At 36.6% G+C, this 20,464-nt stretch overlaps 1 protein-coding gene across 5 annotated transcripts in view; it reads left to right on the forward strand.

The window, feature by feature from the left end:
• DIAPH2 (diaphanous related formin 2) overlaps positions 1–20,464 on the forward strand; it is a 981,259-nt gene that overhangs the window by 824,121 nt on the left and 136,674 nt on the right. The window contains exon 28 of one of the 5 annotated variants that reach the window (XM_055563961.1): positions 17,384–20,073. The exons of 3 other annotated variants lie outside the window; for them this stretch is intronic. In XM_055563961.1, the coding sequence (XP_055419936.1) occupies positions 17,384–17,439 (56 nt within the window). In that variant the 3' untranslated portion in view covers positions 17,440–20,073. Of the gene's footprint in view, positions 1–2,517; positions 4,953–17,383; positions 20,074–20,464 lie in introns of those variants that run through there. One more of the 5 variants, XM_055563964.1, reaches the window with a different exon arrangement.

Genomic DNA, 20,464 nt, shown 5'->3' on the forward strand with positions numbered 1-20,464 from the left:
CGATAAACCCTTTGTATAGCTACATAAAGTATCTCACCAATTAGTATAGACAACTGTGAAATGACTACACGGGTTATTGCTCTCTAAAAGCATACAGTCTTAAAAAAAGAAAACCCAAAATGCCCTTTCACAAAAATTCCTCAAATCACAGTGTACTTTTACAGCTTGACAGGTATGAATGTTTTCAGTGAAAAGGAAGAAGTTTGGGATTTCAATGAGTAGTTTGACAGGTGTAGTTTTTGTTTTTGTGTTTTTTGTTTTTTGTTTTGTCTCTCTGCATTCATTGAAGTAAAATCTTAGGTTTTACTTAAACAAGTCATAATTAAGTTCTACTCCAAGGAGCTTTCTTTATTATTAAGGCATGTAAAACAAATTTTTTTAAAGAGCACTTTCCTTATAAGCTAATTGATATGTTAATTTTTTCTAATATTTTGAAAACATATATCTCTGTTCATTAACTTTTTTTTTTTAATTGGAGACTCATTCCATTAAAGGTGAGACTGTATAGTGTGTGTGCTTTATCTATTTACCTAAATGCAAGTGGGCCCCTTAGAAGGTAACACCTCTTATCAATCGTGATTATTTTCATTAAGTCCTGCAAAAACATTTTTGTTATGAATTATGCATAATTTATCCATCTATTACTTAACTTCTATTCTTGACCATCAAATAGGTATTGTTACCCTAGTTGATTTGGCTATACAAGTTAAATGTGGCAAATCCATTTTTTTAATTGGAAAAGAGCTCAATTTTGAAGGATGCCTTCTTTTGACTTCTTTTGTGAGCTCTATGACACGTGGTACATGTCCTGGCATAACTGAAGGTATAAAGAGTAGTGATTGGGTAGAATTCATCACAGAATTTCACTTCTTAACTGTGTATCCAAAGCTGCTTTCATACCAATTAGCTATGACCTTTTATTCTAGCCTTAGGGTATTACATTATTAGAGGCACCATTTCTGAAATATTTTGTTTCTAATATTAGTTTAAGCAAATTTCCTTGCAGTGCTGACTGTTTTCCAGGGTAGACACCCCCCTGCCCTCCATGTGCTGCTTCTTTCCACTAAGCTGCTGAGTCTTTCACAAAAGAATTAAACATAATGCTTCTGGAAACATGAATAGCTTGTGCCCTTTTCTGAGTGTCCTACTTAAGAAAGATTGCAGCCACATGGTATTACATGCCTTCATTTTTGTTTGTTTGTTTCTCTCTGCAAGGAAGTTCCTGCTTTAACATAGAGCCAGACTCTTTTATTCTTGGAATTTTCCTCCTCTAAATGATGTTAAGACCTCAGTCATCTTCTTAAAACACATTGTTTCTTTGTCAAATTTATTTCACATCAGTTGACCACTCACCTTGTAGGAATAATGGAGTCTGGGTAAGAGGGTCTAAATGTGTGTGTGCTAAGTTGCTTCAGTCGTGTCTGACTCTTTGTAACCCTGTGGACTGTAGTCTGCCAGGTTTCTCTGTCCATGGGATTCTCCATGCCAGAATACTGGAGTGGGTTGCCATGCCCTTCTCCAGGGGATCTTCCCGACCCAGGGATTGAACCTGCGTCCCTTGTCTCCTGCATCAGCAAGCAGGTTCTTTACCACTAGCATCACCAGGAAAGCCCAGGATCTAAATGAATACTGAGAAAGCCATCTTTTCTGTGAGAGAAATAACCCAAAGCAAGAGCTCTGTTAATAGTCACAATAACACAATCTTTAGAGAAGACACACAGTGTGTTGCTTATATATGTGAACATCTCCACAGGCGAAAAGACGTCAGAAATGCAACTAAAATGAAAACAAGCCACTGGTACATTTTTCACGGTCCTTTCATAGGACAACAGTGCTGCTATATGAAAAAGTCCTATTTGACTTGCATTTGGGGCAGAGAATGCGAGGACTTTGCTGAGAGTTACCTTGTTTATCCCCCTTCCTCCAAAGCATTTCTTTTATGTGAATCTTTCACTTTCTTGTCCCATCCACTTGTTTTGTTTTCAGTGTGAATATTATACTATTTATGAGATGGTCACTGCTTTTGGTGTTCACTGGAAAGAGCTCTTTGATGTTCTCTGGAAAGAGCTTTAAGTTTTATTGAGAAAAATATAATTTTCCAAAAAAAAAAATAGGGTATCAAACAAATTAGTTCAATGCCATTCAAGTAATAGAAAGAGGCAAACTTGACTTATTCAACTTTGACATCTAATTTGAATCTTTTTGTGCATGCTGTTCTGAAAACTGCTACCACTTGTCAAATTTGAATGGGAGAGAACAAAACAGAGATAGTAGAATATTGCTTCTTTTTCACTAGCTTTAAATTAATTGTAGATTACTCAGAACCATATCTTCATTATTAAAGTGAGAAATTCAATATGTACTCTAAAGTTCTCTACTCATCTAACTCCTTTAATAATGTCAGGATTTTGCATCAGAAGAACAAGAGAATTAATATTTTGTTATGGTAAAAATGTTTTTTCTTTCTTAACTAACAAACTTAAAATTTCTTTTTTCTTCCATTTATGATCTTGTTAGGCTAATTGAAATAAAATTCACGTGAGTAATTTATATTACTGACTACCTGCCACTTAAACATTCATGGAAGGAAAAATCAAGTCGTGAAATATAAAGAAATAAGCCTGCTTTGAAAAGACTGTATATCATTAACAATTCTAGCAGTTTATATTTTCTTAAATAGGGTAGATTTGAAACATGTAAATGCATGAAGTTGGAAATGAATCTTCCTTGTGCTCACACTGCTTATAATTCATGGTTAGCCCTGTTGTAAGATGGTAATTTCAAAACCTCACAGATTTTTATTGCTATCTGTACCTGTATGTGTCAACTGCACAAATGATAAAATAATAATAAAAAGACTGATGGCTTAGTATAATAGCTATTGTGCTCTAAATATCTTGTATGCTTTGACATGAAATGCCTCTCTTGCCTTGGTATCTACTTTTCAGAAATCTACTACCCATTCCTGATACTATTTAACTGGGGTTATTTATTAGTCCTTTGACAGTACTGCCTACTATTGACAGTATCTTTTAATTTGCTTAATTTCCTGACATTTTCTATGTTAATTTTTTACTTTGGGATTTTTAAATGCCAGATTTGTGCTTAAGATAGAAAAGCCCTCCACTAATAAGATTTAGTCATATCACCTAAGTACTATAGAGTCATCCCAGATGTAATAGGGAGAGATAAAGAAGGGATCACAGATAATAAATTTGCCCTGCTTTCTCCAAAAAATTATTACAGCAAGCCTTAAGGCTCAGCTTTATTGATAAATATAAATATGGGTTATGTAAGGAAGGCCTATGCCCATTTATAATAGCAGTCAAATCTGGTTTTAGTCCTTGTGTTAGGGCAAACCACTCCATAAACTATCCCAAGGCAATCTGAAAACAGGTATTTGTTGTGTAATCTGTTTTTCATTGCATATGCATTTTATTTTATGATTTTTATAATTAAAGTAATAAAACTAAGTATTTCCTGACTAACTAGAAGGTAAACAACTTGACACAATATAAATGTGTTTTATCTCGTGAAACAATCAATGGTCATTCCAAAGGAAGATTGTTGGGAGATGTGGAAGAAGGTAGGATTTTCAGTTGATCACCAGGCTTTTAACAAAACAACTCCTATTATAATCCTAGAGAATTTCATCTGCCTAAATCCCCACTCAAATGACAAGCAAGGAGTGAGAGCTGTAGTCAGAAGAACAAAGGATAAGGGGACCAATATCTGAATGAACCCCCAGCCCCCGTGGTCCACTTTAGAGGGACCCATTATGCCATGGGTTAGGATCTCTCAGCGTTGCTTGTGAAAATACTGGGCACTGAATGATGCTGTATGTCTTACATTCTACTTACTAAAATTGCTTATACAATTTCAATTGGCTACGGTATTTATCATGTTCTGTCCTCAGCATTATGTAGCATGGTTAAGCCTACAAAGCAGCTGCTGCTTCTTTTTATTTTTTTTAGTGGATCAAGTGATTATTATGTATTGTGCAAATATCAATTCAAGTTTCTTCAGTGCTGTGGCATTTAGATGAAGGGTAGTAAATAAACATTAGGCTTTAAAAAAAAAAAAACTTTTATGCTATTCTTCAAATTCTACATTGCCTGGAAATAAATAGTGGCTATTGGACCCTTTTATTTCCGTAAAACTTAGATATATATGTCCATAGGTGAACACTTATAAATCTGTACCTTAATGAAATTTGCACATGGCTATTATGAGGTAAAAACTCTCAAAGATATTATAAAATTATATTATATAGCTCAGTTTTTACAATGGTTCAAACCTAAGGAGTATCTGTGTATACCATAAATTGCAAAGTATGTAAACACTTTTTTAACCTACAACATCCTTGAAAAAATAGCTTTAGAAGGATAAGCTTGGTTAGTATTTTTTAAAGTATGCAGGGTTGGGGAATATGGATTTTAATTATAAAAGCCTCTTTGAAAATCAGACATGGTAAAACGAGCCATGTTGTATGTGTGTGTGTACATATATATATATAGCTCCTTTGCTGTCCAGTGAGAACTAGGTGCCATTCTAGCATGTTTTCCCTCTCTTCTTGGACTGTTTCATGTCTGAGGCTTTCTCATTTCTCCCCACAGCTTCTGTCCTGATCCGCAACTGCATTGTCTCTTTTCTTCTCTTTCCATCTGGGAGCTCTTATGTCTCACAATTTACTGAAGTGCTTTAACTACAGCCTGTACCTCTTATTAACATATCTCTGTACTGTGCTTTTCTGTGGTAGTATAGAATATTAATGCGATTAGGACAATTCATTAAGATATACTGCCTATTTGAGTGACAGCCTTAAGTCACAGGATAAGCCTCCTTTAAAATGGTCTTTTTTCTTATTTTGAAGGAAGGGAAAATCTGTAATTAAAAAAAAAAAAAGTTAAAACCTCTCAGAAAATCTACCATAGCTAATCCACTCCATACCCTCCTCCTCAAAAAAAAAAAAAAAAAAAAAGAAGTTTTGACACATAAACGTAGGGAATCTTCATACTGATAGCACATTTTCCATACTTTAATAAATCAATCCATAAGTTAATCACGGATGAGGATACCTTACTTATTTCCTACAGTGACTATGAAGATAAAGTGACTCACAGGCATCAAAACAAACTTATGATTGTTGTTGATGTTTAGTTACTAAATTGGGTCTGACTCTTCACGACCCTATAGACTATGGCCCACCAGGCTCCTCTCGCCATCAAATTTCCCAGCCAAGAATACTGGAGTGGGTTGCCATTTCCTTGTCCAGTGGATCTTCCCAACTCGGGGCTAGGACCCATGTCTTCTACTTGGCAGGCAGATTCTTTACCACTGATCCATCTGGGAAGCCCCAAAGTTATTGTTACCAAAGGGGAAAGAAGGGAGGGATAAATTAGGGGGTTAGAATTAACATTACAAACTACTACATATAAAATAGATAACCAACAGTGACTTACTGTATAGCACAGGGAGCTATATTCAGTATCTTGTAATAAATGACTTATAATGGAAAAGAATCTGAAAAAGAGTGTGTGTGTGTATAATATATATATATATATGTGTGTGTGTGTGTGTATCTGATATATATGTCTGAACCACTTTGCTATACACCTGAAACGAACACAACTTTGTAAATCAATTATACTTAATTTTTTAAGTTAGGGAAATATAAAATTTTTTTTAAAAGATAAAGTGAGATGGTAGATGTGACATTTTTTGAAACTTTTAAAGTGTATTTAAAGATTGAACAAAGCTTTACAGTGTTTAAGGATTATTATCGTTACTATATTAAATTAATACCATTTATGTCAGTGTCTTCTCATTACTTTTAAGAAAATTCAAAATTTTGACAGTAGCTGAAAAGACTCTGTATGATCCAACTTGTACTTACATCACCTGCCTCTTCTTGAATAGTTCAAGGCTATGAGGACATGTAGCACTCAGCTACAAAACTGTTAACATTAAAAAGAGGAGCATTGTTTTAGGTGAAGAGATCTTGCAGTATTCATCCCTGAGACTGGGGCTTTTGGTAAAATTTGAGTAATCATTTGATGGTTGAACAAATATGATATCAGATTGATCATTATTATGAAAATAGATAAAATGTGATTGGTTTCATTTATATCTTTAATTGATTAAAGTAATGAACAATTAAAATGTAAGCTGGAATTTATGAGGTATTTAATTAATTGCAATAAATATAATATATTGAACTTCTAGTTACTTTGCTTGTCATATTTTCAATGTAGGATAAGTCTGATATTTTCTAAATGGAATATTTAGAACAAATATTATCTTAAAGTATCCATCACCCCATATTCCAGCTTCTAAATAATTATAATGAAATCTAATGTTTCATAGTTATCACTTTGATAACTTTACAGAGCAATGGAAATATTGTCTATACCCTGTCCTTCACATTTCAACCTTAGGCTTTTTTTTTTTTTTTTTTTTGGTGGCTATATCTATAATATAGAAAGCATTTTATTTTCCTGGCTAAGCTATTCTAGTGCAATAAAATTTTTGAAAGAAAAATTATTTTGGACCAAGGACAAGCAACTCCAGGAGTTAAAATAGTCATTTTTTTCCCCTGATTAGCTTTCAATCCAGAAAACAACTTTAAGATATGGCACCAATATTTTGCTTTCATACACTGAAGATTCAAACATTTTAGCAATACGTGGACTGCAAAAGTAATATCTTTTTCTAAAAAAAAGAAGCCAATATAGGCAAATATGCATCTAAAACATACAACTTGTTCATACATAATAATACCATTGTAAAGATTTTCATGTTGTTATTCTGATTTAAGTGTCCCTTCCTGGAGACAAATGTATATTTAAGTCTCATGATCAGAATCAGGGCCATAGCCGTCACAGCTCTGTCAGAAGCAAAAACATACGATTAATATTTTAGCTTTCTCTTGCTTTCATGAAACTTATGGCCAGACACTATCTGTGTCTAGAAGTTGGCTTCAAATGACAAATTCAGCATGCTATAATAAGTGATACTAGGATTTCCTACTGAGGTCATTTAGAATTTGGCCATCTTGAGAAATGACTGTGGGTACATTCTTATTCCCAAATATTTCCCTTATTTAAAACTCTTATTCTCTAGAGGTTCTTGTGGTCTTATTGTATCTGATTTTGATCTTAAATAACATGACTGTGTAAAGGAACCATGCCACATGCAGAAGGATATCACTCATAGACTTACAAGTTGATCAGTGCCTGCTTGCTAGTATTCTAGAACCAGCTTACTAAAATAATATGGTTTCGTTTCTTTTTCAAAAAGATAAAGTGCGAAACAGTGAAAATGGAATTCTAAAATATTCTGTCACCCATATAATAAATAATGCCTAGTGTATTTACATTCCTGGCACATAGTATGTCCTCAATAAAGATCTATGGAATGAATAAGTTATCTAAATAAATGTATTATCTATTTTAATTTATCTATTATATTTGCCTTTTGCCTTTCCTGTTTCTTTGACTGAATAATTAAAATGTTATCATCATATATTTTCATCTATTAAAATGTTTTACATATGAATGATAAGATATGCTTTTTGTAGAAAATTTGGGAATATGTAACATACAAATTCAAAAATACTATCTATGGTCTCCAGACATTAGAAGCAAGCACCATTTTGCTTTAATTCTTTCTATCTTGTATTTGTATGCATTTTTACATTACTCATATTATACTTTATACACAGTTGTGTCTCCTACTTTTTCACTTCAATTTGTAAGCATATTCATTTATTAATCAATCTATTTATGTTTCACCTTTTTAATTGTGTGTTATAATAATATACGGATATATGATAATTCAGTCCATGACTCCCTTAAGTTAGACATTGGATTTGTTCCTGTATTTTTGCTGCTACAAATAACACTGTAGCACACATTTTTCTGCATATAGTCCATATACTTATAAATTAGCACACCTCTGCACTAGAAGGGGCTCAGAAAGTAAATGTAAGGGAGTGATGTGAGCAAGTTCAATTCAGTTCAGTCGCTCACTCCTGTCCGACTCTTTGCGATCCCATGGACTGCAATGCACCAAGCCTCCCTATCCATTACGAACTCCAGGAGTTTACTCAAACTCATTTCCATCTAGTCGGTGATGCCATCCAACCATCACATCCTCTGTCGTCCCCTTCTCCTCCCACCTTCAATCTTTCCCAGCATCAGGGTCTTTTCCAATGAGTCAGTTCTTCACATCAGGTGGCCAAAGTATTGGAGTTTCAGCTTCAGCATCAGTCCTTCCAATGAATATTCAGGACTGATTTCCTTTAGGATGGACTGGTTAGATCTCCTTGTAGTCCAAGGGGCTCTCAAGAGTCTTCACCAACACCACAGTTGATGTATGGCAAAACCAATACAATATTGTAATTAGCCTCTAATTATAATAAATAAATTTAAATTAAAAAAAAAAAGAAAAGCATCAATTTTTCGGTGCTCAGCTTTCTTTGTAGTCCAACTCTTACATCCATACATGACTACTGGAAAAACCATAGCTTTGACAAGACAGACCTTTGTTGGCAAAGTAATGTCTCTGCTTTTTAATATGCTGTCTGCTGCTGCTGTTGCTAAGTCGCTTCAGTCGTGTCCGACTCTGTGTGACCCCATAGACGGCAGCCCACCAGGCTCCTCCATCCCTGGGATTCTCCAGGCAAGAACACTGGAGTGGGTTGCCATTTCCTTCTCCAAGGCATGAAGCTGAAAAAATGAAAGTGAGGTCACTCAGTTGTGTCCAACTCTTAGTGAGCGACCCTGTGGACTGCAGCCTACCAGGCTCCTCCGCCAATGGGATTTTCCAGGCAAGAGTACTGGAGTGGGTTGCCATTGCCTTCTCTGTAATATGCTGTCTAGGTTGGTCATAACTTTTCTTCCAAGGAGTAAGCGTGTTTTAATTTCATGGCTGTAGTCGCCATCTGCAGTGATTTTGGAGCCCCAAAAAATAAAGTCTGACACTGTTTCCACTGTTTACCCATCTATTTCCCATGAAGTGATGGGACTGGATGCCATGATCTTCATTTTCTGAATGTTGAGCTTTAAGCCAACTTTTTCACTCTCTACTTTCACTTTCATCAAGAGGCTTTTTAGTTCCTCTTCACTTTTCTACCATAAGGGTGGTGTCATCTGCATATCTGAGGTTATTGATATTTCTCCCGGCAATCTTGATTCCAGCTTGTGCTTCTTTCAGCCCAGCATTTCTCTTGATATATTCTGCATATAAGTTAAATAAGCAGGGTGACAATATACAGCCTTGACATACTCCTTTCCCAATTTGGAACCAGTCTGTTGTTCCATGTCCAGTTCTAACTGTTGCTTCCTGACCTGCATATAGGTTTCTCAAGAGGCAGGTCAGGTGGTCTGGTATTCCCATCTAGTGAAGAATTTTCCACAGTTTGTGGTGATTCACAGAGTCAGAGGCTTTGGCATAGTCAATAAAGCAGAAGTAGATGTTTTTTCTGGAACTCTCTTGCTTTTTTGATGATCCAGTGGATGTTGGCAATTTGGTCTTTGGTTCCTCTGCCTTTTCTAAGACCAGCTTGAACATCAGGAAGTTCACTGTTCACGTATTGTTGAAGCCTGGCTTGGAGAATTTTGAGCATGACTTTGCTAGCGTCTGAGATGAATACAATTGTGCGGTAGTTTGAACATTCTTTGGCATTGCCTTTCCTTGGGATTGGAATGAAAACTGACCTTTTCCAGTCCTGTGGCCACTGCTGAGTTTCCCAAATTTGCTGGCATATTGAGTGCAGCACTTTCACAGCATCATCTTTCAGGATTTGAAATAGCTCAACCGCAATTCCATTACCTCCACTAGCTTTGTTCGTAGTGATGCTTCCTAAGGCCCACTTGACTTCACATTCTAGGATGTCTGGCTCTAGGTGAGCTGTCACACCACTGTGATTATCCGGCTCATGAAGATCTCTTTTGTACAGTTCTTCTGTGTATTCTTGCCACCTCTTCTTAATATCCTCTACTTCTGTTAGGTCCATACCATTTCTGTTCTTTATTGAGCTCATCTTTGCATGAAATGTTGCCTTGGTATCTCTAACTTTCTTGAAGAAATTTCTAGTCTTTCCATTCTATTGTTTTCCTCTATTTCTTTGCACTGATCCTAGTATGTCCTGCTGTTCCCTTCTGGTGTGAAGAGTTTCTATTGAAAGATAAGCTGTTATCCTTATGGGAATCCCCTTGTGTGTTATTTGTTGTTTTTCCCTTGCTGCTTATAATATTTGTTCTTTGTGTTTGATCTTTGTTAATTTGATTAATATGTGTCTTGGGGTGTTTTGCCTTGGGTTTATCCTGTTTGGGACTCTCTGGGTTTCTTGGACTTGGGTGGCTATTTCCTTCCCCATTTTAGGAAAGTTTTCAACTATTATCTCCTCAAGTATTTTCTCATGGCCTTTCTTTTTTTGTCTTCTTCCTCTGGGACTCCTATGATTCGAATGTTGGGGCACTTGACATTATCCCAGAGGGCTCTGAAGTTGTCCTCATTTCTTTTAATTCTTTTTTTCTTTTTTCCTCTCTGCTTCATTTATATCCACCATTCTATCTTCCACCTCACTTATCCTGTCTTCTGCCTCAGTTATTCTATTGTTGGTTCCCTCCAGAGTGTTTTGATCTCAGTTATTGCATTATTCATTATTGATTGACTCTTTTTTATTTCTTCTAAGTCCTTGTTAAACATTTCTTGCATCTTCTCAATCCTTGTCTTCAGGCTATTTATCTGTAACTCCATTTTTTTTTTCAAGATTTTGGATCATTTTTACTATCATTATTTTGAATTCTTTTTCAGGTAGACTCTCTGTCTCCTCCTCTTTTGTTTCATTTGGTGGGCATTTACCATGTTCCTTTACCTGCTGAGTATTTCTCTGCTTTTTCACCTTGTTTAGATTGCTGTGTTTGGGGTGGCCTTTCTGTATTCTGGCAGTTTGTGGTTCCTCTTTATTGTGGAGGTTCCTCACAGTGGGTGGAGTTGGACGAGTGGCTTGTCAAGGTTTCCTGTTTAGGGAATTTTGTGTCGGTGTTCTAGTGGGTGGAGCTGGATTTCTTCTTTCTGGAGTGCAATGAAGTGTCCAGTAGTGAGTTTTGAGATGTCTATGGGTTTGGTGTGACTTTGGGCAGCCTGTATATTAAAGCTCAAGGCTATGTTCCTGTGCTGCAGGAGAATTAGTGTGGTATGTCTTGCTGTGGAATGTGTTGGCTCTTGGGTGGAGCTTGGTTTCAGTGTAGGTATGGAGGCTTTTGGATGATCTTTTATAGATTAATGTTCCCTGGAGTCAGGAGTTTTCTGGTGTTGTCAGGTTCTGGATTTAAGCCTCCTGCCTCTGGTTTTCAGTCTTATTCTTATAGTAGCCTCAAGACTTCTCCATACATACAGCACTAATGATAAAACATCTCCTTTTGAAGACAATGGACTGCCTTTCTGGGTGCCTGGTGTCCTCTGCCAGTGTTCAGAAGTTGTTTTGTGGAAATTGCTCAGCGTTCAAATGATCTTTCGATGAATTTGTAGGGGAGAAACTGGTCCCCCCATCCTATTCCCCCGCCATCTTAGGACCATCTCGCTATTGCCTAGTTTTGTAAAAAGTAAGGTTGCAGTTACTAGCTTCCAGCAGTCATTGTTTTGGGAATGGTGGCATCCAAGTCTGACATGACTCAGAAAACTCAAGTGTTTAGCAATACAAGGTCTATTCTGAAAGTACACACATAGTATCACCTAGTTATTTCCAAGGATGTCTGAACCATAGCTACTCTATTTTCACTTGTAATTGTAAAATTTTCCTGAATAACCAAAGCAGATGTCACCATTAATGACATCAGTGTTTCTCTAGGTATGAGAAGATGCAAGAATTGAAACTTATAAAATCTTCTCCTTGAAAGATCTATCTGAAGGCCTGGTCTGCCAGTTTTTCCCAGAGCACAGAGTGCCTCATTCCAGATTTTCACCTTGAACTCCTTTCAGGGGAGTTGAAGGTCAGCAGTTGCAGTGGCCGTGTTTTAATCTTTGTAGACAAAGATGGCAAGTGTCAGTTTTCAGTTGGCAGAGCCCCTTTTTGCTCATAAACTTGACCATGATTTTGTGGGGGCATTCCATGACCATTTTATCCCATAGTGCTGAGAAAAACATATACAAGATACAGATTATAATATTTTGATTATCATCTCTCTCTGCTAGTCATGTTACAATTGTAACACAGTTACTATTCAGTCCTCTCCTCTTAAGGATGCAAATTACATAATAACAGCAAAACAAAATAAATACTAAAATCGAACCCATTCCCTCTTTGGAAGAATCTCAAATATCATCTTCATTTTAATATATGCAGTATACTTGTAGCATTAAAATTGAGTCTTCATTACTGCCTAGCAATCTCCTTATTCTTTGTTCACTGAGTCACATGTCTTGGTGGTTTTTCCAGACTTGCTGTACTCTCCCCAATCCTACAAACTGAACCTTACACTCATCAGTCTTAGTAAATGACCTAATCTTTCAAGTTCCCTGTTTCCCTCAGCCCCCCTTCCCAAGGCTTATACTCTGCCCCTCATCTCACTGCTTTTACCTACTTCATACATATATATCTGTATCTGTGTACAAGGTATGGATTTACATGTACTCATACCCATTGATGAGCCTTATATGGCTATTGGGAAATTACCTCTTTGAATTGGGTGGTTTAGCTGGAATTGCTTTATCTGATGTGTCACCTTGGTAGCCAGTCAGTCCTTTTTCCCCCCTTATTCTTTATTTTGAAATATGTGTAAAATAGAATACTATAATGAACTTAGCACCCAGCTTCAACAATGATCAGTTCCTGTTGAATCTTGTTTCATCTATACCTTCACTCTTCGATATTCTGAAGCAAATTCTACACATTACATTTTAAAACTTTTATCTGTAAACATTTCTACATGTATTCACAAAATAAAAGGATTATTTTTAACATAACTAAATATTATTATCATCCTTGCTGCTGCTGCTGCTGCTGCTAAGTCGCTTCAGTCGTGTCTGACTCTGTGTGACCCCATAGACGACAGCCCACCAGGTTCCCCCGTCCCTGGGATTCTCCAGGCAAGAACACTGGAGTGGGTTGCCATTTCCTTCTCCAGTGCATGAAAGTGAAAAGTGAAAGTGAAGTTGCTCAGTCATGTCCGACCCTTTGCAACCCCATGGACTGCAGCCTACCAGGCTCCTCCATCCATGGGATTTTCCAGGCAAGAGTACTGGAGTGGGGTGCCATTGCCTTCTCCGTGTTAGCTCCCTAGCATCCTTCAAAGGTAACAGGTAAGATCTGGAAATCACCATGAATATGCTGAAGCAGACTCTCCAGGGGTGGGTCCTAGGCATGGGGATTTTTCAAAAGCTTGCTAAGTGATTCTGACTTCCTCATCTATTAACTTCTACTGGTCTTCATTCCCATAGTCTGACTTAGTAGGTATGGAATGAGGTCTAGGACTCTGTTTTTGTTTTTTTAATCTCCAGATAATTCTCTTGAGTTTGGTAAACTATATTGATATTACATTGACATACTTATGGTGGCTGTATGCATCTTTTTTAATCTACCAGAACATGGACATCTCAGGTTTGCCATCTGACAACAAACTATTGCACTGAAAGTCTGCCTAGCATAGACTGCTAGACTGCTTGGGTCCAAATCTTGGTTTTGCCTCTTTCTACCTTTATTACCTTGGAGAAGTCAATTGCTTCTATGTCTCAGTTTTCTCATATATAAAATGAAAATGACAGTATGATTCACCTCATGGTTGTTTTGAGGACTAAATGAGTTAATACTCATCAGTTGTTTAGAATAGTCCTTGGTAAGCATTTGTTAAACATATAATAAAGCTTGTCTTTCTCTGGGAAAATTATCCCTGAATTTTTTATTGATAAAAGCCAGACTTGGTTATTATTACTAATATTATCAGTATTAAATTAACTATTATTTACTGAATGCTTCATGTGTGCCAGGCATGGGGGATTACATGTGTTCTCTTGTTCACTTAATCCTCATATCCGTGAAGATTCTCACTATTTTTCTCATTTTACATGTAAGGAAACTGAGTCTCCGATAGTTCAGTAAGTTACCCCATGTAATGGAGTTAATAAGTGATGGTATAGATAAAATACATGCTAAAGGGGCAGTGCATTGATTCCAAGCACAGAATCTGGAGTTTAGCTGTCTGGGTTCAAATCCTGGCATTGTTACTTTCTAGTTGTGTATCTTGGCCAAGTTACTTAAGCATTACGTATTTAAGTTTCCTTATCTATAAAATGAGCATAATAATAATAGTTAGCTGGGAAATCCCATGAACAGTCAAGCCTGGCAGGCTACATGGTCCATGGGGTCACAAAAGATTCGGACACAACTTAGTGACTAAACAACAGCCACCTCATACGTTATTATTAGGATTAAATGATTTAATACTTGCAAAGTACCTAAAATGATGCTTAACACATAATAATCACTCTGTTTATACTAGCTGTTTTTTATTGCTGCATTATTCATTATTATCAATGATTTTTATCAGTTTGGGTTTAAAGAAGCAGCAGCAGTTAAGAAGGAGAGATGCAAGGTGCTTGGGAGGAAGGAAATAGAGCTAGAAGTATTATTTTTTAAGAGGCAAGAAAATGAGACCTGTTTCTACCACAAAGATGGACAGGAGAGAAGGTAATTGATGTCTAGGCGAAGGCAGATGGTGAAACTTTTGGGAAATAGACTCATTCAGACAACAAGTTAGAAATCAAGATCATCCTTTAGGAATGAGGAAAGGAAGGTAGAATTGGAAGGCTTTGGACACAAGGGGAATTTGGACACATGTGGGCAATAAACCAGTAGACACAGTCAAGTTGAGTTTTGTTCGTACTTGATCATAGCTTGATTCCTGGAGGCTAAGGAAATGAATGTCTTGGAAGGGGGACCCCAGGTTATTGGAGGAGTAGCTCAGCAGCCTAGTGAAGCCAGCAAGTTCAAACCTGGTAAAGTGGGGTGGTTATGATGGTAAGTAGAAGTGAAGGAGCATTGAACATAGAGTTGGGAGACTTGGGTTCATTTTTCATCTCTATGATCACCTAGTTTATATGACATTTGAATAGGTCACTTGACCTTTGGATCTCAGTTAATTCCCTCATGGAATGAGAGAGCTACATCAGTTTATCTCTAACATCCTTTCTCACTCCAAAACGTATGACCCCAAGGGACTGATTCTAGGGTCTAGCTGCAGAAGAAAGGAGTCGATGGAAATGCCACAATTAGGAAAATGATGCAAAGGCTCAGGGAGGTTAGGATGAAGGTTCAATAAAAGTGAAGGTAGATGAGGGAAATCATGCTAGTCAGGTGCCATGTCTATCTTTTCTGCCTTTTAAAATTTGTTTGTGAAAAACAATTTTTTGAGACTAGTTTGTCATTTTCTGTAGCAGATATTCTGGATATCATGAATATAATAGGCTATGTTGGACGCACATGAAAGTAAATGTTGTCTATTTTAGTTTACGTGTCCAAAATGTTCATTAACACATCCAAAATAGGCCGTTTACTTCTAGGGAGTTATTTTTGTCCTTTTAAGCAGAAGATAACAAAAGAGTATTTTATGCTCTCCTTTGCCTATAATAAGATTATGCTTTGGAGTAGCTAACTGGGTTGCTTGAACATGCTGTTACAGAACTGGTTAATCCATAATTCAGCAGGTTCTTGGCTTCCAAGTTGCCTTATTGACAAGCCTGAAGAAAGTGGATGGAACTAATTAGCACTCAGCATTATAAAATAGGAAGAATTAAATAAGGAAGCTTCAATATTAAACTCAGACCCCTATGAAGATATTCCCTTTAGTTATGGGGATTTTGAAATGATGGACAGGCTAAACCAAAACTCATAATCCTATTACAGTCTCCTACATCCACCTAATAAGCTTCAAGAGCCATTGCCTTAGATCCTGGGATGCTGCCATCTTCCTCTAGGCTTTTCTGTATATAGCTTATAAATTCTTTACTGTTCCTGCTAAATACTTTGTTATTTAAAATAGCATAAAAGAGAGTATATAAGTATATATACATATTGATGCATTCTGACTGTAATAATACTCTTGGCCTATAGGGAACTTCAAATTATTAATAATTTCAGAGAAAAGCTTTTTAAGAAAAAAGCTCCAGGCTTAGTTGTAATGAGGCATTTGAAAAGGAGGAGGCGGTCTGTTTGTGTGCGTAATGAAAATATTGAACCCTTTGGGATGTTTTGAACCACAGTGTACTAATAAATGATCTTTCCATTTCATTGTTCCGGCAGACATCTTTGTACCCCCCGATGTATCCTTGTAAAATGCCTTTAGCTCACATTTCCTTTTAAATATTTCTATCTCCTGACATTTGCTACTGGGAGTGGTGGTTTAACAGGGTGAATCTGATAGAGAAAGGAGTACAGTACTAAGAAACAAAGTTGGTGGTTTAGAATAATGAGCCCATTTTCAGCTGAGCTGTGCAGTTCATATGAATTAATTAACCCCTTACAAGCAGTTGTCTGACAATCCTAATTCTCATTCAGTTCAATGGGTTTTATAATTATCACTTAACTAAATAGCACTAAAAACTGTTTATATCCTGACATTAAGGAAGCTTTGTAGAATTCTCTCCCTATAAATCATCTGAAGTTGTTTACAATTTGCAGCTGTCTTGTTTTTCTTCTGGTTTGTGCTCTGGTTTGTACAAAACAGGTTGCTGTTTTGCTGTTTTAAAAATTATTTTCAAGGTGCTAATTATAGAACATGCTCCAGAGTTTGGTTAGCCTTCTAAGGGTAAAGAATCTCAGTAAGGAACATTTTCACATTTTAATTGGAAGAATGTAGGCTTAAACTATTTGCTGTCATGTTAAACAAAATGAATCCAATGACTCTAAATGAGTATAGAATAATTAATTACTCATTCTTAAGACCTGTGCCATTTAGTTCCTGATGATAAGATGGTGATAAAGCACTTTTACCCATAAAGAGAGAAATGAGAGTTTTGTGTTGATGATGCTGGAAAATAGTATGAGAACGCTAGAAAAATGTGATTGAAAGGGGAAGCATATGGGCCCTCCCTGAACACCTACACCCTATATATGTCATTACTTTTACTGTTTATACTAAAAGGTAAGATAATATTAATAAGTATTTTAGTTAATGATGTCTTTTTTGATTGCAAGGAACAAGAAGCTATTTAAACTGAGTATTTATTAAAGAGATTACAGAGTGGCTCAGGGCATCGAGGACAGGAAATGTACATCTAGACTTAGCTCCCTGGAAATGGAATCTTTGTGTTTTATATTCAGTATGGCTCTTGGGTCCTCCACAGTGCAAATTCATGGGCATTTTTTTTTTTTTTTTGGCAGGGGGACTACTTTGCTCATCCTGTGCTTGGAGGGAGACTTCACTTACCCCAGTCTAACTGCCCCTCCTACTCTCTGACAAAGACTCTTGAGTCCCAATTCCACATTGCTATGTGAGGAATGTTATTTGGCGCATCTAGCCCCCCATATGTTTTCTGCACTAGAGCCTAGGTTGGCTGCTCTTTAGGTCAGGTTCCTCCCCAGGTTCAATCAGCTGTTCCTACTTGTGTCATATAAATAATTTAATTCTCACAACAACCCCATTTATAAAGTACTATTACCATATCCCTTTTATAGAGGGGAAAACTGAGGCAAGGAGAGGTTAAGATTCCCAAAGTCATATGGTTCCAGGGTCTATGCTCTGAACCCATGTACCCTACTAATGGGTGTTATGTGGTGAATTAGGAGATCTAGCTTCTAGTCCTTAAGTTGCCAGTATGTGAATGATTTGGAGGGAATCACTTTCATGTTCCTGGGCATTTAGCCATTCCCTGAACAGTTTAAAAATTATTTTTCTAATTTTTTACTAAAAAGCTACAAGAGGGAATGTGTGTGCACTAAGTTTTTTCAGTCATGTACAACTCTTTGTGGCCCCATGAACTGTAGCTTACCAGGTTCCTCTGTCCATGGGATTCTGCAGGCAAGAATACTGGAGTGGGTTGCCACTCCAGGGGATCTTCCTGACCCAGGGATCAAACCTGTGTCTCTTATGTCTTCTGCATTGGCAGATGGGTTCTTTACAGCTATGCCAATAGCAGCTCAATAACACATTGTTTCCAGGCTTCTTTAGTTATAAGGAAGAAAAATCGACTCAAGGTAACTTGAGTGAAGGGGGATTTATCCAAGGATATAATAGATGACCTTTCAGATATCCAAAGACAGGAGAAAACAGTCTCTGTCCTTCCATGGTCTCCTTTATCTCTGTCTCCTGTTTTTCTTCACTGATTTCTTTGTTTAAACATGACTGCCGCAGCTGTGATACAGTGTGACCCTTTCTTGAATTGCCTATCTTTATATGACATAGGTTCCTTTGAGTGCAAATTCTTGTGACAGAATCTAACTTGACCAGACTAACCTATGGATTTATTCCCCTTGGGCCAGGTGCCCAACCTGTGTACAGTCAACCAGGGAGGGATAAGAACACATGGTCCATGGTATGACTGCCTCTTACAGTAACTATTTGGAAGAGCGAAGTCTTCAAGAAATATAGGAAGGGCCAGCAAATGGTCTGATATTTGCTATATCCATCATCCTAGCACTAATGCCATTTTCAAACATTCTGTGTGTCTCTCCATAAATCATTGTTTTGACTACATAGATAATACTTTACCATTTATTAAACACTTCACTGGGTACTTTACTAGGAGAATAATAAATGTTGGACTTCCATTACTTTATCTATAAAATAAACGATCCTGTTTAATTTAGGATTCTGCCACTCACATGCACATGCACACACACATTTATATTTATGCATTTATTTATCTTAATGAATATATTGCTTTTATTACCAAACCAACAAGAATTGACTTATCCCAATAAACATTCTTCATGATTTGAGCTAAAGAAGAAATTCAGTATCATTTCTTTAGAGTTGCACCTAGCTTTTAACCAAACATTAGTAGTATCCAGCTTAATCGCCCAGCTTATTTATTCTATTTGACTGTGAATTACTCGTGTTTTCCAAAACTCAGCCCTACTACAGAAGACCAAAGATTTGCTATCATTGAGAGTATTCAAAAGAATGTGAGGCAGATTCTAAATATATCCCAGAGAGGCACTTCACAAATGTTTCACACAACCATTACTTGATTCTATAATTCCCAAAGCAACTACGTTAATGAGGATAGATCTCATTTACCAACACATGGTGGTTATTTAAAAAATCATTCATGTGACTTAGAGTATCAAAATTATAAGATATACAAAATACAAATGCCCAATTCAATCTGTAGTTAGCCAGTTATGTATGAGACTTAACAATAATTTGATTTGACTCTTTACTGAAATGTTAAAAAAAGAAAGAATTCTCTCTCCTATTTACTTCAACTTCTTTGACCTATGGTCAGCATACTTTTTCTTATGCACACATTAGAGAAAAAAGGAAGTATAGGTTGAAATGCTTCGTACACACAGGAAACTAAGTAGGTGAATTTAGAGCTTTGAGAAGAAGAAAAAGAACATCTTGCCACAGATTTCCTCATGAACCGGACGATTTAGCTAATTCTTGTGTGTTGTTTTGCCATAGTTATGCACAATTAGTGCTTCAAATACAGGCAAAAGCTCCAAAGTGGGTAATTGAAATTCAGCAAAATAGATTTGCCTGGTTTCATGTCGATGTTGGTGCTGTGTGCTTAATTGCTCAGTCATGTTTGACTCTTTGTGACCCCATGGACTGTAACCGCCCCCCCAGGCTCCTCTGTCCATGAGATTCTCCAGGCAAGAATACTGTGGTGGGTTGCCATACCCTTTTCCAGGGGATCTTGGTGTTTAGACACTGTCTTTTCATGATAACTGTGTTACTTAAGTGTTTGTGTGTATGTGTGTGTAGGTATGTTTTTATATATTTCTACTGACAAGTTCAAAATCATTGGGTTAAATATGCTGTATGTAAAAAGTGGTTTGAGAAAAATGTTGTATATGTTTTTTTCTCTTTTTCTATAGATTAAAATGTCTTTATTTCACTTTTTTAAAATGAGTCTATCTAGATTAGTCATTCTAATTTCTAAGAGAAATGAAAGACAATTTTAAAGTTAAAATTAGAGTTCTATCTAATCAGTATAATCTTAAGAACACACCCTTTATCTGAGATTTAGAGCAATCAATTCATTTAATTTAAGAATAACTGATAGGAAAAGTTCAACATAAAAGTGGTTTCCAAAGTTTAAAATGTTAGTCACGGCTCCATACTCCAGAATCCCATCATCCTCATTTAATTCCAAGGTAAATCACTTGTTATTTCTAGAAAACTGCTAATAGTTAACTAATTCCTTTTTGTTGTTGTTACACAAAGATTTGAAACCAATGCACTGTCTTCCTTCTATCTAGTAGACTAGTGTACTGCCTTGCACACTTGTGGCATTA

The sequence above is a fragment of the Bubalus kerabau genome, chromosome X (genome assembly GCF_029407905.1).
Source record: "Bubalus kerabau isolate K-KA32 ecotype Philippines breed swamp buffalo chromosome X, PCC_UOA_SB_1v2, whole genome shotgun sequence".
NCBI classification, from domain to species: Eukaryota; Metazoa; Chordata; class Mammalia; order Artiodactyla; family Bovidae; genus Bubalus; species Bubalus kerabau.